Below are 17,710 nucleotides of genomic sequence, written 5' to 3'. Positions count from 1 at the left end.
AAAGTCATAATATGAGAAACAAAACAATGAAGTTGTAATTTGTGGAAACTTAAGTAGGGGAAGTTAAAAAGAGAGAATAAAATTGAAAAATCTGGGGGGGGAACAGCAGAAATGGAAAAAGCAGCTGTAATTTCATGCGAATAAAGTCAAAATATTATGAGGAAAAATAATGACAATTTAGTAGCATAGAGTTGAAAAAATGTTTTTTTAAATCATAATATGAGAAACAAACAAAACAAAAAAACTTCATTTTTTGAAAATTAGGTTGGTGAAAATGTTATAATATGGGAATAAAGTCATATTACAAAAAGATTCAAGATTCAAGAGTTTTATTGTCATATGCATAGTAAAACAGGCAGTATACTATGCAAGGAAAAGGACATTTATAAAGATTATATAAGAATAATGTTAAAATATTTGGAAAATTCATTAAAAAAACAACAACAGCAAAATCAGAAGAGTGAATTTGAAAGTAATGATGGGCTTTTTCACCTATTTGACAAAACTGAGATGCAGTTTTGTCTTGAAATACAGTGTTCCCTCACTCTTTTGCAGAATTTTTAAGTGCCTTTTAAATTATTTTTTTAATTACAGCGTATGAACGCTGTTCCAGTCCGAGCCTGGCCCTTTAAGAAGAATTGCATTGTGGGAAGTTGAGTGTCTCCCTCTTCCCTCACTCGTCTGTCTGCACCTTCCATTGTTTCCTGTGTGCTGATTGGCTGTAGACCCTTGTCAATCAGTCTCCTTTGTGCCGTCCTGCCAGGTCTCCTGCGTTATCGCTAGTTTGCTTGATTGCTAGTTTGCTTGATTGCTAGCTTGTTAATGAATCTTCAGTTGGAAGGAGGAGGACTGCAGCGATATGTTTTAACAATGATATAAAAACGCTACAGAACAGCAGCACGGCGCCAGGACGAAAGGGCACGGCCACAGGAGAAAACATTTGCAGGAGTGACTTAATAATTTCTTGGGTCCTACCTGTAGGTTGATCCTTAAAATTCAAAGGAAGGTTTGAACTTCTTTGAAAGTGTTTAAACAAGAGAGAAATGTGATAAAACGTTAATGCCTGTCTGAGAAGTGTATCAAGTGTATGGTGAGGGCTTTTATGCCTTAAAACATATAAAATCATTGTTGAAAAATTATTATTACTTATTTACTTACTTATTGTGGGTTATTTGGGAACCTATCCCCCTGTGATGAACGAGGGAACACTTTATCTATAACGTCATAGCATATCTTTACAAAATATCAGTGTGGCCCCTGCATCCTTCCATGTTTCAGTATGTGGCCCTCGCCAGAAAGCGTTTGACACCCCTGCACGAAAAAGACTGCTGAGTAAATCTACTGATTATTTGATCTCACACTTCAAACATGATGAGAAACGTCCGTCGCCGGAGACATCCTGTATCAGCATGCTGATACTGGAATCAATTACGATGACTAAAAACGATCCAAATCCACTATTATTTCCGTGAGCATCGCTTTATATTTCCTTCACAACAGCCTGGGGAGTCAAACTTGCGCTCTGAGCTGTCAAATGTTTGCGTCAAACAAACAAGAACTGGCAGTTTGATCCACCAGAAAACACCCCCCTGGATCAGTGTCGCTTCACACCAAATGTTCCAAAGAGGGCCGTGCTCTATTTTTGGACGTGTGCTCGCTTGCTGACGCCTGCAGCATGATGACATTGTTCTCCGTGTAATCCGAGTTAGGACGGCACTGATTCCTAACCCCCCGGCCCCCGCCTGTCTGACACTTAAACTCCATTCAATTTTTTTTTTGTTTTTTTTACCTAAAATAAGAAGATATTCACATTTTATTGGGTGATAAAACCGCAATGGCTGCCAGTTATCAGTGCACCTCGCCACCTAAAAATACCCCTTTTTTGTGTCCTGAGCATCCCCCGTCAGCACTGCTCCACTTACAGCGCCCACTTCAACAAGGAGAAGGCCTGGGAAGAGAGGGCTCGAGGAAAAGAGCGACAGGCCGATTTGGTGAAGAATTGCTAGCGGGGGACCGGCTGGGGTGGGGGGTGGGGGGGTGGGGGGGGGGGTGTAGGCAGGAAACCTGATGGACTGGGCTGGTGAAGAAAAGTGGAGAAAAGTGGCAGGTCCTCGCAACGAGGATACAAGGAAACAAGTAGCATGCGGGCCCGGGAAGTGAGGGACCGTGTGGCAGAACAAGGTAGTGACGGCACCTCTGAGGTGAGGAAACAAGGAAATTAGTGATGGACCAGCGTAGCAAGGAACCATGGCAGAGTAGGGCACCAAAGATACAAGGACACAAGCAGCATACGGGCCCGAGAGGTGAGGATTTGTGTGGCAGGACAATAGGAAACAGCTGCGGGCCGCAGTTTGGACACCCCTTGCACTCGGGGAAATGAGAGGCCGGGGAGCGAAAATAATAAGACAAGTGGACGGCAGAGGAAGTGAAGAAATGAGGAATTGTATGGCAAGTGGGTGCAGGATCAGGGAGGCGAGAAAACAAGGAAGCAAACAGAAGGCCTGGGAAGGGAAGGAATGAGGAATTGTGCCGTAGGCTGAGGAAACGAGTGACGGGACAAGGGTAGCGAAGAAATGAGCGGCTGACCAGAGGATAGGGTGGCAGTGGAGAAACAACAACAGTAAGCTGCAGGTAGTGGGGAAACAAAGAAGTGAGGGAACAGGGGGGGTTGTAGGAAAGAATGGAAAGAAGTACGCGGAAGCGGAACGGTGTGAAATGGTTGTGAGGAAGACTTTGGGAAATCGGGAAACAAGAATGTGACCTAAGGTAAGGAAACAAGAAAAATGTTGCTGGAGGCAGCAAAAACATGAAACTGATCAGCCAATCGGGGTTGATTTGGGACTTTTTGTTCGCCCTGAGCCACCCTGCCAACGTACACGTCTTAGCGGGCTCCGGTTCTTTTTTTTTTCTAATTTAGCTTCTTATTTGCTGTTGATTAGACTGGCCAGGGTGACTGTTGCCATGGTTACTGCTGTGCTAAAGTACAGCCTGTGCAGATGACACGCACAGCCACCCAACAGATAAAACTCATTTCGGCCGCTTGTACCCGCCATCTTGTCCTTTTGGTCAGTACCCAAAACTTTATTCGCAAAATATTTTGACTTTATTTTCACATTATAACTTGTTTCCCAAACAAATTTTTGTTTGTTTCTCATATTACGTCTTAAAATGTATTTATTTTTGATATTTCAACTCTGTGCTACAAAAAAAAGACAAACTGTAAATTTGAATACAACTTTTTTCTGTTGATATTTTGATTTTATTCTCGTAAGATTACCGCTGTTTTTTCCATTTCTGCATTTCTGCTGTTGCTTTTTAAAAATAATATTCAAAATATTTCAACTTCCTTCTTGTAAATGTTTTTTGTCTGAATATTATGACTTTATTCTCATAATACAACATTTTCCGCAATCTCATTTTCCAAAAATTGTAACTTTATTCTTTGTTTTTGTTTGTTTCCCATAATACTACATAATACTTACTTACTAATATTTTTGTCATTATTGCTTTTTTTTAAGTTTTCTTGCTAAATTATATTTTTCAAATTTGCCGCCGGCCACAAATGGCCTCCCAGGCCACACTTTGGACACCCCTGAAGCTAATAAACCTCCAGTGCATAAGACATGAAGTTGCTGTAACGAGTGTGTGTACGCGTGGGTTGGTGAGCGATACAGCCGTTGTGTGCTTCCCACTTGTCGCTAGCACTCATGCTGCTTCCTCACACTTGCGAGGTCCTCCCACTGCTTCCGACAGTCCTTCCCATGCCTCTCAGACACATGAAGAGCTTTGCATGAGTCATTAAGACTTCCCAAGACAACATCAACAGCAAATCATTTGCGTCCATGAATGCAACATTTGACTGCTGATAGCATCTTTAGCGCCCGCTGGCTGAGGTGCTATCAGCGGTAGCTCGACAACTCCCAGACGTTAACAGGTCTTTTGTTGTTGTTTGGAAGCTGCAGATACGGTTTGTTCTCGTTCCATAACAGGATTTAAAGTGTACCGTGAGCGTGAGCAGGACGTGCTTTTGACACTGTTAGCATTCATTTAGCAAAGCATAACAATAGGAAACAAAATGCTCCCATTTGATTCACAAGCTAATGCAGAGGTGTTGGAGATGACATTCTCCACAAGCTACTAAAGGTCAAAGAACCATCCATCCATTTTCCTCCGCTTAGTGGGGAAGCCCAGACTCCGGTCCCCAGCCACCTGCTCCAGCTCCACCGGCAGGACACTGCTGCACTGTGGACACCCTTGGCTCATTAATATAACAATTATCAAAGCGCGTAACGGGATATTTACTGCAACGGCTGTTATTTCCAATGTAGATGACACCAAAACTATGTAACCGATTCCCACGAAACCTTGTAGACGGCTGGCACGTTGGACGAGGATGAACTGACACCGCCTACAGGACTGGAGTGGAACTGCACACTGCTTCATAAAGATGAGAATGACATTTTGCATCTCCCCGGGGGGCTCCTACTCCTGCTGTTAAGGGTGGGGGGCGGCAACAATCAGCAATAGGGCGTCACCTCGCCGACCTCTTTGTCCTACGGGGTGGGGGTGGGGTCGCTTGTCACTGGTGCATGAGGAGGAGGAGGAGGAGATTTCTAGGGAATTTACTGAATTTACTATACAAACTTTCATTGCCTTTCCCTCCTCCCCCAGGGAATACTCTGCAGAAATGCTGACTGTAAGACAATCTTTCATTGTGCTTTCTCTCGCACAAAAGGAGTCCTCATGCAGCCTGCAGTAATAAGAGCTGACTCCAGGAAGGAAGGTCCCTGCTGGATGCTCACTGGGGGCTTGAGGCAGGGGGGTTGACTCGCTTTTTAGCTGCTTAAAAACAGCAGAGCTTTCCTGTCATATGGAGGATCTTTGACTAGCAATTTTTGCTGTAGGTCCTTAAAAACAGCAGAGCGCTCCTGTCATGCGGAGGATCTCTGACTAGCCTCTTTGCAGTAGGTTCTGAAAAACAGCAGAGCGCCCCTGTCACGTAGAGGATCTTTGACTTGCATTTTTGCTGTAGGGCCTTAAAAACAGCAGAGCACTCCTGTCACATAGAGGATCTATGACTTGCCTCTTTGCAGTAGGTTCTGAAAAACACAGTGCTGCCCTCACATAGAGGATCTTTGACTTGCGTATCGCTGCTTAAAGTTTGTTCTAGGTCCTTAAAAAACAGCAGAGTGCCTCTGTCACAGAGGATCTTTGACTCACATTTTGGCTGCTTAAAAAGAGCAGAGTGCTCCTGTCACATAGAGAATCTTTGACTCGCATTTTTGCATTACATCATAAAAACAGCAGAGTGCTCCCTTAACATAGAGGATCTTTGACTTGCATTTTGGTAGCAGGTGCTTAAAAACCACAGACTGCTCCTGTCATATAGAGGACCTTTGACTAGCGCCTTTTCAGAAGGTCCTGAAAAACAGCAGAGTGCTCCTGTCACATAGAGAATCTTTGACTCACTTTTTTGCATTAAATCATAAAAACAGCAGAGCGCTCCTGTCACATAGAAGATCTTTGACTGTTATTTTTGCTGTAGGTCTTTAAAAACCACCACATTTGCATTTTGGTAGTAGGTCCTTAAAAACTGCAGAGTACTCCTGTCATGCAGAGGATCTTTGACTGCCATCTTTGCAGTAGGTCCAGAAAAACAGCAGAGCAGTCCTATCATATAGAGGATCTTTGATTCACATTTTGCCAGTAGCCCGCAGAGCGTTCCTGTCACATAGCGGATCTTTGACAAGTGTTTTTTGCAGTAGTTCGTTAACAAACAGGTCCTAATCAAAGCCTAGTACCCTCTTCAGTTGAGTAGATAAAAGCTGCTGGCCACTATCTTGCAGAAATGTTCATTTCAGCTTTTGACGCTTCAATTTTGCACTCCATTCCTCAGGTGGCTCGTCAAGCGAGGCCCTGAGCAGCAGCAGCAGCAGCAGCAGCACAAAACCGCCATCACCCATTTGGAATAATAAGGAAAAAATCATTACGCTATTAATTGCAGCGCACATTCCCTGCAGAGCAGAGCTGGATGCTTCCACTGCAGGGAAAAAAAAAGATGCTGCACGTGGAGGCCTTTCCCTGCTCACATGTTTCTCTCCATGCTGCCCACACACTCGTGTACACACACAATGACAAGCAGTGCTCTTCAGCCAGCATTCTGCCTTCTTTGCGCCGCCACATTAGAATAATACTCATACGAGTCCCTGCAGGTTCAGGTAGCAGGTAGCAGCGACTGGCAGGAAATGTTAGTTTGCGTGTTGTCTCAGCTGTTTCTATGCTTTCTATGCTGCCAAGTCCAAATCAACGAGGAAGAAAACATTACAGCAATTTACTAACACAGCATCCCAAAACACACTTCCTCTTCTGTCTGCACCCACGTGGTACACACCCACTAACCCTAGGCACTGATATCCATGCATCAGACAGATTCATGTTCAATGTAGCAGCAAAAAATGTAGCTGACAGTAAAAACAATTGGCATTTTTAACACAACTGTTCCAAGAGGTTTATTTAAATGTGTTGTTGGCAAAATGGTTGCAACTACATACAGTATATAATAAAAAGTACTGTATGTTTCTTATAGTACTAAATGTTAAAGTGCTTATGCTGTATGGTTTTCTATACACTGATCAGCAATATTGGATACAATCAAATGATATAGTATATGTGGCCTCTATACAGAATTATACTTTTTATACTTAAGCATTGAAAAATATCATCAATGTAAATAATTATATATATATATTTAAATCTTTGGTAACATAATACTAATAATTTATTTTTTAATAACAATTAGGACATTACAATTATTATTATTAAGCAATTATTATTAGCTGTTCTCCATTATTGCCAGTGTTTCTTCTCATAACATCCGGGTCCCAGCCTGAGATCTAAGAGTGTTATGAACCCATGAAGCATTAAGATCCAAACGTGCAAAATGCAAATTCTAGTAATTCTTCATCTGGTTTTAAGATTTGGATCAGGTCTGTATTTCATGGATAGGACCCTCCTAAGTATGTGCACCATCATTATTATTATTATAAATAAAAAAAGTCAAATTTACACTTTCCAAAAAGACTCACAGTTCTTCTAACTATTCTTATTTCATGAATTTGGGAGCAGATTGTGCATTTAAAAGCGATAGCCACCACGAATGCCGCACTGTTCTGGTGCTTACTTCAAGGTTATGTTGTTGACAAACATTAAAATGCATTGTTGGGGTCACCTGGAAGGGTACAGATGGAGCAGAATACATAAACATGATGGGTTCACATGAGGATGCAGAAACTTTGGATGTCTTTAAGGTGACCTTGCGTCTCACAGAACCAAAAACCAATGGCGAAAACTCCTCTATCAAAAAGTAAGCTTACCAGAGGTTGTACCAGAGGTTGATTACTTTACTAATAAGCTGCATTAAAGTGCACAGAACGCTGTGTAATCTTTAATGCAAACTAGCCTGAGGACTTAAATGTCCACGCCATATGTTTTTTTCATGCTGTGACACAATTTTACCTTGGAAAAAAAAATCTTGAATTTGCAATGTCCTACTGCTACATATATTAAGCTCAATGTCACCACCTGCCGGTGAGACACACACCCGGAAGATGGAATAAACTAGCTGTTTGGAAACCGTTTTCTCTCCTGTTAGATTATTTAAGTAGAATGTGAAATCTTTAGGAAATTAGTCAAACATGTTTGTTTGAAAAAACACGTATCAAGAATGAGTACTGTACTGTACTAAAACGTATGACGGTGGTGCCTTCAAGGGAAACAGGAAAAATCGGCGACGTAACAGTTGCTGTACAACAAAGGATGCCAACGAATTTGTTCGATTCGATTGTAGTTACGATTTATTAACTATAATGTTGTCTTTGGACTCTAATAACTTATTTTGTCGGTTGTGATCTCATCTCGCCTTGACGGCGACCGAACGTTTTTCGTAAAATGGCGGATTTCCACGAACGCAGCATTACAGTAGCTGTCGCTGTTTGCTAGCTCGCTCACTAGGTAGCAAACAGAGCAGGGCGCCACCATGTTTCACTCCTGTCAGCGACAAAAACATCGCCCGTTGCTGTGTTGTTTACTTTTGGCCGTGTACCTTACGTCGGTGCCGGCCAAGCGGGACAGCCTCCGGGAAGTCACCGACGGTAACTGGGAGGACATCCTGACCGGAGAATGGATGATTGAATTGTCAGTAGCCTTCTGCTAGCCAGCTAAGCCTCTAGCCACATGGCAAATATTTGGTCGCTTAACCTGGACGTTGTATGGCTCAATTCTTAATTAAAACATGCCAGTTAACCAATATATTTACGCTTTGTAGTACCGTAACATGAAACACTCATCATGGGATGAAAGCGACATTTGCGCTACAGTCACAGTTGTGTACTAGCTAGCTCGCTAACTATCCTAGCACAGCAATATAGTTGTCATTTCAACTTTGGTGCAGTTGTTTGAACATACGAGTTGGTGTATTCACCGGCTCAAAACTTTACACCCGCAGCTACGCACCCTGGTGTCCTGCCTGCCAACAGCTGCAGCCGGTCTGGAAGGAGTTTGCGGACTGGGGGGAGGACATGGGGGTCAACATAGCCAAGGTGGACGTGACGGAGCAACCAGGTATTCTCCACCACACTCCTTTTAAAAAGTCCTACGTAGCCAACGTGGATTTTCTGTGCTACTTCAACAGCTTCAAAGTACTCTTTTATTTAGTTACTTATTTGTTTTAACTAATGGTTTGCTGCCTCAATCTCTCTCGTGAAGGTCTTAGCGGGAGATTCATCATTACATCACTTCCGACAATTTATCAGTAAGTTGTTGTGCTGTTGACCACTTCCTGTCTGTTTTTCATCGTCTGTGCTGCAGTTGCAAAGTTCAGTACAGTACAGTACAGTACAGTACAGTACAGTTCAGTACAGTACAGTACAGTGTTTCCCACAGGACGCAGATCTATTTGTGGCGTGGGGTTGGAGCGATGTTGTCATCTAATTTGCATAATTCACCACAACATATGCCAAAAACATGCATGTTACGTTGTTTTTGCTTGTGTGTGTTTTTTTTTTTTTTTGAATGTCACAAGCAAGACGGAGCCGCCTATTTTGTACACAGTCGTGCCTTGGTTAACGTCATTAATCCGTTCCAGAAGGTCCAACTCAAACCAAAACGGACTCTTAACCAAAGCAAATTTGCCCATAGAAATTAATTGTTTATATAATAATTACAAATGAATGTACAACTGAACATTTAACATCACTTTTACCTGGCTTTCCCTCGCCCGGACGTGGGTCACCGGGACCCCCCTCTGGAGCCAGGCCTACAGGTGGGAACTTATTATCAAGAAAAGCATGGAAGTTGCTGGATATCAGCCCTTAAATGAAACTCTTACGAGCTATATGTGTTATCATCATAACAAATATACCTTAAGTTGTACCAGGCATTAAAATGGACCAATGCACTGAAGACACAAGGCTGGTCTAATCCTGTGGGAAACGCTGAAGGAGGATAATGGGGAGATTAGAAAGCAGAATTCAACCGTATGACAGAAGCTAATTCAAATGTGGTTCCATCGTCTCCAGATATACTACGTTTTAAAAGTCATTTTGGATGAAAGTTAAAGTAAACTTTCTCAAGCTGTTATTGTGCTGTGCCTTCCAGCTGCAAAGACGGCGTCTTCCGCAAGTACCAGGGCGCTCGCACCAAAGACGACTTCCTCAGCTACATCGACGCGCAGAAATGGAAAGCGGTGGAGCCAGTTTCTTCCTGGTTCGGGCCGTCGTCTTTTCTGTGAGTCGCCTTGATCGACGGGAGGCGGCAGTCAGCTGGGGGTCACGCATTTCACCGTAAAAATAACTTCAGACCGCCCCTGTCGCATCTGTTGTCAGCTCAGCTCGCAGTCAAACTACAGTCGATGTCGCCATTGAAGAAACCATCTCAAATTAGTTTGGCTTCTGTTCTTTTTTGCAGAATGAACTCGATGTCTGCTCTCTTCAAGCTGTCCATGTTCATAAGGGTAAGTCCTCCTTGTAGTACTTCCACAAAGCCAAAGCGCTTTAAGAAAATACTAGGGATGGCCGACATTGGCTTTTTTGACAATAACTGATATGCCAATGTTGTCCAACTCTCAATTTCCGATGCCGATATGTGCAACATGACATACTGTATCTCCTGTGGTGGAATTAACGTGTAATTGTTGTGAAGCTAATGGATACAGCATCAATAATTAGCTTCTCAAGTGGCTGTAAACAACGTTGTAAAACACCTGAGAGATACCTGCCATTAGGCTTCGGATGTGACATTTCTTTTAAAAGGCAACAGAGTGGCCATTAACGTTTTTTTAATCATCAAAAAGTCCAGGGAAGAAAATCCAAGTGTCATAATTTTCATGTCGGCCAAGCACTCTTAGTGCAGAAGCAGTGGCGGAGCCAGAAATGTTTCGTCAGGGTGGCCAAGGTGAGACCATCACTCACATAGGGGTGGCAATAAGTTGACACCTGAACTGAAATGTCTAGATGGCCAGTGGGGTGTCCACGGCCACCACGTAGCTCCGCCACTGTGCAGCAGAATGCTGTATGGGTTTCTACGTCACACTACAAATTGCATGTACAGAGTAATGGGTGCCACACACGGGTGGCGACATCGCTTCAACTCCATTTTCAATGGAACCTGCGCAATAGGGCGATTATCGCGTGTCACCGTCCAGCCAAGCGACACGCGATATTCGTAACTTTGTTTAATGTGGTTCAAATTCTATTAAATAAATGTCATGATTTTCCCAAACTTTTTTAATTTAAACAAGCACATTCAAGAAATCTGCATAATTTGTATTCATTTTCATGCCCTAAACACGCTGCTCGTGCCCAGGCGGACCTCCAATCAGAATCAATGAACCAAACAAACACGGACCACCCACCGCGTGCCTAACCATTCTTAATTTCACATTCAAGCAAGCTCACTCTTTCAGTTCTTTCAGATTCCTAATAATGCACAAATAATGAGGCGTGCGTTATCGGCGGCCGTCTGATCAAAGAAAAGGCAAGCCGTGCGCCGCACACGCACATCAAACCACAGCAGCAGCAAACAGTAGTTTTGAAAGAGGATTTCAGTTCCTTGCCGGATGCGTCTTCAGACTTGTAGCCCCAGATTGCACAACGCTCGGAGGTAATGCTCACATTACCTTCCAATTGAATTCGAGGCTGCCAGACTACTTGTAACTATAGTTTGACTTGACATTATGGAAAGAAGTTGTCATTTTATGAGACTAATGTCATAATATTATTAGGAAAAAAATCATTTTTAGAAGCATAAAGTTGAAATATTAAAGAAAAAAGATGTTACTTTCTAAAATTGTGACATGAGAAACAGAGCAACGAATGAAGCTGCAAATTTTGGAAAAATGGTTGGGAAAAAGTTGTGATATTACAATCTGTGACTTGTCACGGTTGGGTGGGGAACCAGTGAACGAGGGATTACTGTAACAGCATAAATAGCGCTGATGAGTTGATTGCAGTGTGGCGAATGTAACACGCATGACTTTCAACAGCCGAGTAGCCACTTTTTAAAGCGCATGCAGAGCTTGCTAAAGCTGACTAATGCCGACCACTCATCGCACTTAGAATGCAGCTGCTGCCATCTTGGCGCTTGTATTGCTTTTTTTTAATTAATATTATTAGTAGTAGTAATGTGGTGGGGACAGTGTGCTCTAATAGCTCTAATAATGTTTGTTTTCCAGCGTTGCCATAACTACATGACGGAACAACTGGGGATTCCCGTGTGGGGCTCGTACGTCATCTTCGGCCTGGCCACGCTGTTCTCTGGCCTCGCTCTAGGACTGGTAAGGGAGAAGCCAGACTTAATTTGTGTCTGAATGAAACAACGCTGTTGCCGCACAGGTATCATGTCGTTACAGTTCTAGCACATTACTTACAGACACATGGTCTCCAAGCCAGACATGTATTAGAAAATAGTCCGTAACAAAAAGCATCCGGTATGCTGTGCATCATTCTATTTGCGTGCTTAACTGAATCACAAACGCAACACAATGAATTATTGCGGGCACTAGGTGTCGCCAAATAAACGAACCACCACCCCTCTTGAATTTCAAAACAGTCCATGAAGTTCAATTATATACTGTAAATAAGTATTTTGATAAGTTGCAGGACCAGCCAAACTATGAAAGAAGTGCGACTCGTACAGCGGACTGTATGGTACACGATAGTTATTGTTGTCTTTTTCAGCTGCTGGTGTTCATCGCCGACTTTGTCTTCCCATCGAGACGATTCTCCTCCCCTGACTACTACCAGAGTGAGTTTGAATTTTTTCATAAACGTTTTAGACTGGAAGAAAAGGCAAAATTTAATTTAAAAAAAAAAAAAAAGAGGACAGTAAAAGCTTTATTCCCGGAAGAAACGATCGTGCTGCAGATCTTCCAAAAGCTAAAGGCAGCTCAACAAGCCTCATGATGAACACCTCAAACTCCAGCTATCCATGTCCAGTACAGGTGCAGGGGTGTCCAAAGGGGTTTCCAGCGAGGGCCAACTTTGCCATTTTGATATTTGTTTTTTCGACAATTAATTTTGAACTAGTTCACTTTTCCTCGTGTAATTTTTCTTCTCATAATTAGGACTTTATCCCCATAATATTTTGACTTTATTCTCGTAATATTATAACATTTTTCCAAACCAAATTTTCCAAAAATTACAACTTTATTCGTTGTTTAGTTTGTTTCTCATAATTTTACGGCTTTAGAAAAAAAAAAATCTTCTCGTTAGAATACCATTTTTTTCTCGTAATATTTGACTTTATTCTTGTAATATTTTGATTTTATTCCCATAATAGTATAACTTTTTCCGCAACCAAATTTTCCAACTATTAAAACTTTATTCTTTGTCTTGATTTAAAAAAATAAAAATAAATACTGTAACATCTTTGAACTCTATGCTACTAAAATGATGTTATTTTTCCTTGCATAATTTATTTCTCTTAATGTTTTGACTTTATTGTTGTAAAATTGTTGTTGTTTTGCATTTTTGCTGTTGCTTTTAAAAAATAATTTAATAAATATTTCAACTTTATTCTTGTGAATTTTCCTCTCGTAATATTTTGACTTGAGTGCCCTCCGATTGGCTGGCGACCAGTCCAGGGTGTACCCCGCCTGTCGCCCGAATAGGCTGGGATAGGCTCCGGCATACCCCTGCGACCCTAGTGAGGATAAGCGGCATAGAAAATGGATGGATGGAATATTTTGACTTTATTCCCATAATATTATAACTTTTTCCTCAACTTAAATTTCCAAAAATTACTTTATTTTATTTCTTTACTTTATTTTTGTGAAATTACGACTTTTTTCTTGTAATATTTTGACTCCTTGTAAAATTACTGCTAAGTTTTCCATTTTTGCTGCTGGCGTTTTTCTCCTCCTCCTGTTTTCTTGTTAAATTATATTTCTATAATGTGCTGCGGGCCAATCAGGGGTCGCAAATGGCCCCCGGGCTGCACTTTGGACACCCCTGGTAAAACGAGACGGGTTCTGGTGATCCTTTATTGTCATTCTACACAAGTATGCAGTCCAATGTAATTAAGCCTTGCCAACACAAACGTGAGATCCATCAAAAGACGCATGAATCAGCGCCCCGACGTTGCCCGTCAGCCCCTCATTGTTGTCCCGCAACCTGCAGAGAAGCAAACGCTGGATCAGGCCAGGTTGATCCAGCAGCAGGAGGAGGAGCACGAGGCCGACGGCGAGGAGGAGGAGGAGGACGACGATGAAGAGGAGGAGGAATACGAGGAAGGCGACTCGGGCGACGTGTGGAGGACGCGGCGGCGGAGGGGCTCCCCAGAGGGACACCCGGAGCTTCAAGGGCCCGCCTCGTCGGGCGACGCCCTGAGGAAGAGGGTGGTGCTCAGCCGCCAGGACAAGGAGGAGGAGGAAGACGAGGAGGACACATAAGAGCGGTGTTGTCACATGACCCCGTGCTCGTCGACGGGCGAGGGGGGGGGGTCGAGCTGATGTGGGGGAGACTCGCACTTTGCGAAATTGTTTACAATGCGAGGCTTTTTTTTTTTTTTTTTTTTGCCTTTCCAGCCTCCCCTCCCAAGGTAGACCACCGTCTCCTTCTCCTCCTCCTCCTCCTCTTCCTCCTTTCTCATCCCTCGCTCCACACACTGGCGGCGCTCTGGCAGCACCAAGTTAACAAAGACGTGGAAACAAACTTGACTGGTGGAGTTTGCAGTGTTGTTTTTGCTATGCATCTTATACGGTATATAGTATACACCAGGGGTCACCAACGTGGTAGCCCCCACGACCACATGAGGTGCCCGCAAGCCTGCTTTTCATTCAGGTTTCCAGTTAATAATGAAAGAAGAGTAGAAAGAAATGCATTGTGAAATACAACATGTGAGTTGTGGACACCAGCATTTTGTTCATGTTCTGGTAAAACAAGCATATTCGCTTTGTTTGGCTTTAAAATAAGCTCTGAAAAATAAATGTTAGAAAAATGAGTAGCTCTTGGCCATTTTCATTTTGTAAAAGTAGCTCTCACAAGGACAACCCTTGGTGACCCCTGGTGTACACATACTGTACATTTACATGTTGGACTCCATCTACACCATTCATGCAGGACTTCATTCCTTCAAATCTCATCTGTAATGTGTTGAACCTATTTATTTCTTTATTCATTTCATGAAATGAACAACCACATCCTTGTTTAGTTCAATCAATAATCTAATAAATAGCATTTCATATATTTAGCCTGAGATAAATAAATGGGTTCAATGTTGTTGATGGATAGTATTATTCATGTATGGTGAAACTGGCCTTACATTCCTTTCATTTGACAAAACTCTCCTTTACCCGATAGCGTTTTTGGAGCAAGTTTAAAAACGACGAGACTCCCCTTCGGCTTTATTTAAGCTCACAAAGAAGAATCCGGGTCAGAACCGTATTCACTCCAGATGAATAACCCGCCAGTTTGCCAGTTCATAAAAATTCAGTGCAAATAAAGTCATTGCAAAAACATTCTCCAGCAAAATGCATGTCTTTCAAAATGCAGTTTGTTAAAATGCAACACTTTAAGATTTGGTTTATTTAAAAAAAATACTTTTTGTAAAAAAAAAAACAAAAAAAAATCCGTTCATAAACATTCAGTGTCAAAAAAGTTCAGTGCAACTAAAGTCATTGCAAAAAATTCTCAAGCAAAATGCATGTTTGAAAATGCAGTTTGTTAACTTGGTGTTTTAAGTTTTGGTTTATAAAAAAAAAATCTGTTCATAAAAAAAAATTCAGTGCAAATAAAGTCATTGCAAAAAATTCTCCAGCAAAATGCATGGCTTTCAAAATTCAGTTTGCTCAAATACAATGCTTTAAGATTTGGTTGAAAACAAAAATCCATTCATAAAACTATTCAGTTTATAAAAATTCAGTGCAGATAAATTGGAAAAAAATTGCCAAGCAAAATGTGTTTCAAAATTCATTTTGTCAAAGTACAATGCTTTGAGATCCACTTTATAAAAATTCTGTGTAAAATAAATGTGATGATTCAAAACATATTAGCAGTTTTTGTAAGACCCATGCCACGTGACCACGCACTTTCTATCTGCTTGCTTCGGCCTTCATGTACAGTCTGAGTTTTGAAACATCACATGCACTTGCACTGATTTGTTTGGGGTTTTTTTGCACAGAATTTTGATCTACTAAATTTTAAAACACCGTATTTCAGTAAAGAGAATTTTTGAACACTGCATTTTAATAAGCTGGATTTCAAAGCACACGCATTTTGCTTGCACAAACTAAATTGCCATATTTTGATGTAAAAAAAAAAACGAAAAAATCCGAGCTTGAGTTACATGAATTTAGTGTCTTTATTTCCAGTTACGGGACAGTCGTGAGGCGGTGGGACCTTCTCCGCAAGAGTACGAGCTCCTTTCATCCGTGAGCGTGTGCGCGTCGTCTTCTGCAAATCAGTTGCACGCCTGCACTTTTTCGTGACCGTGGACCGCCGAGGCCCGGTCACGTTCTTGATCCAGGAATACAACAAATATAAGTTGAGTAACTTGTTAAAGCTGATGTCATAAAACCCGATTTATCTGAACTGAGAGAACGTTTCAAGTGCATCGTTGGCGTTCGTGCATCCGCGTAACGTGAATATCAATTCCATCTCCTTTTGTGTCACATAAAACCAAAAAGGAGCAGCGTCTGTGTCATGGATTATTACTTTGAACTCATTTCATTCGTTTTGCTGATGTTTTTTTTAACGACATACAATTAACTGTTCAATCATTCGGGTCATGAGTGAAAGGTGATTTTTTAAATGTAATTTTATAGGACATAGAAGCTGACCGCTATTTATGGCTTGTAGCATTCACACTTGTTTGGACATTTCTTTTAATAAACAACTTGGAAACACGCTGGTTTGTATTGATTGGTAGATGACAATAAGCAAGCAAGTACAAAAAAATAGCTTGGCATGGGTTCAATTGACGTTTTCTTTCCAATTTTGCAGCTTGGATGCTTGTTCCCCTGAAGCCTTATTGGCTACTTTGTATTGTAACTCACCGACTTAGATGTCACTCTTGTACTCATTTGGCACTGAATGCGGGCCTTGGGCAGTTTTTTTCCCTCCAGCGAGGACCACATGTTGACAGGATGCAAGCCATGTGGTGCACTAACAAACATCCGACGTGCGAACACTCGGAGATACGAACACAAGCCGACTGGTCTATTTTTTTCATGATTTTTTTCGAAAATTGCCATATTTTGTCATTTAAATTTTTCCGAAATACAAAGGTGCTATTTTTGTATTGTATCCGCCGCTACGAATGGTGGGCAGCAGCATCCCTCTCGTGTGGTCTTTCTCAGTTCGTCTGATACTTCGATACTTTCCAGAGACGTTTGTTATCCGTTATCATGGCTGATAAATGGAGTGCAAGTGCTAGCAGTAGTGGCAGGAAACATCAAGCAGTTTCTATGGAAACGAAGGTGGCCATCATCAGGAAGTTGGACGGTGGCGAGAAAATGGCTAATGTAGCGCGTGCTAATGGAGTGAATCGCTCAACCATAGGAACAATTTACAAAGGCAAGGTTGGAATGATGGAACATGTGAAGACTTCTGTACCAATGGCATCCACTAGCAGTACAAAGAGGAGTCTAACCACGACCAAGATTTGTCCTTTCTTCAGTAATTCCTCCTCCTCCTCCACAACGACGTATGCTGGACCACTCCTCTTCAAAGGTAAATAACATTTATCATTACGTATTATTATATCACTTTTATTATTGTTTGTTTCATGAATTACCCTGGTTTAATATTACTACTGCATCCAAACTCATATTTACATACATACACATATACTGTATATGTATACACGTACATGTAGTACCTATATCATTGCTAATATTACCTTTTACCCTACTTAAGAACAATTCCACTTAAGAACGGTCGTCTGGAACCAATTGTGTTCGTAAGTTGGGGACTTGGTGAAAAAAGAAAAAAAGTGCATCTCAACTTTGTCATATGGGTGAAAAATCCTATTATTGGTATCAACTTTGCCACATTTCAACTTTCTTCTTCAATAATCTTCCTAAATGTATGACTTTATTTCTATAATATAATACATTTTCCATAAATTAACAACCTTATTCTTTGTTTTGTTTGTTTCTCATAATACTACAAAATATTTCAACTTTATTCTTAAATAATCTTCCAAAATGTTCTTC

The 17,710-nt window shown here is 41.6% G+C and overlaps 1 protein-coding gene across 1 annotated transcript; it reads left to right on the top strand.

Moving 5' to 3' along the window:
• Nucleotides 1-7,982: 7,982 nt before the first annotated feature.
• Nucleotides 7,983-16,400, top strand: LOC129193029 (thioredoxin-related transmembrane protein 1-like). The gene is made up of 8 exons (XM_054797599.1): nt 7,983-8,193; nt 8,504-8,619; nt 8,764-8,809; nt 9,655-9,783; nt 9,964-10,009; nt 11,729-11,830; nt 12,234-12,300; nt 13,674-16,400. The coding sequence occupies exons 1-8, from the start codon at nt 8,036-8,038 to the stop codon at nt 13,943-13,945; spliced, it is 936 nt and encodes a 311-aa protein (XP_054653574.1). The 5' UTR covers nt 7,983-8,035; the 3' UTR covers nt 13,946-16,400.
• The last annotated feature ends 1,310 nt before the right edge of the window (nt 16,401-17,710 follow it).

The sequence above is a fragment of the Dunckerocampus dactyliophorus genome, chromosome 13 (genome assembly GCF_027744805.1).
Source record: "Dunckerocampus dactyliophorus isolate RoL2022-P2 chromosome 13, RoL_Ddac_1.1, whole genome shotgun sequence".
Classification (NCBI taxonomy): domain Eukaryota; kingdom Metazoa; phylum Chordata; class Actinopteri; order Syngnathiformes; family Syngnathidae; genus Dunckerocampus; species Dunckerocampus dactyliophorus.
This window is presented reverse-complemented; position numbering and strand designations above follow the sequence as displayed.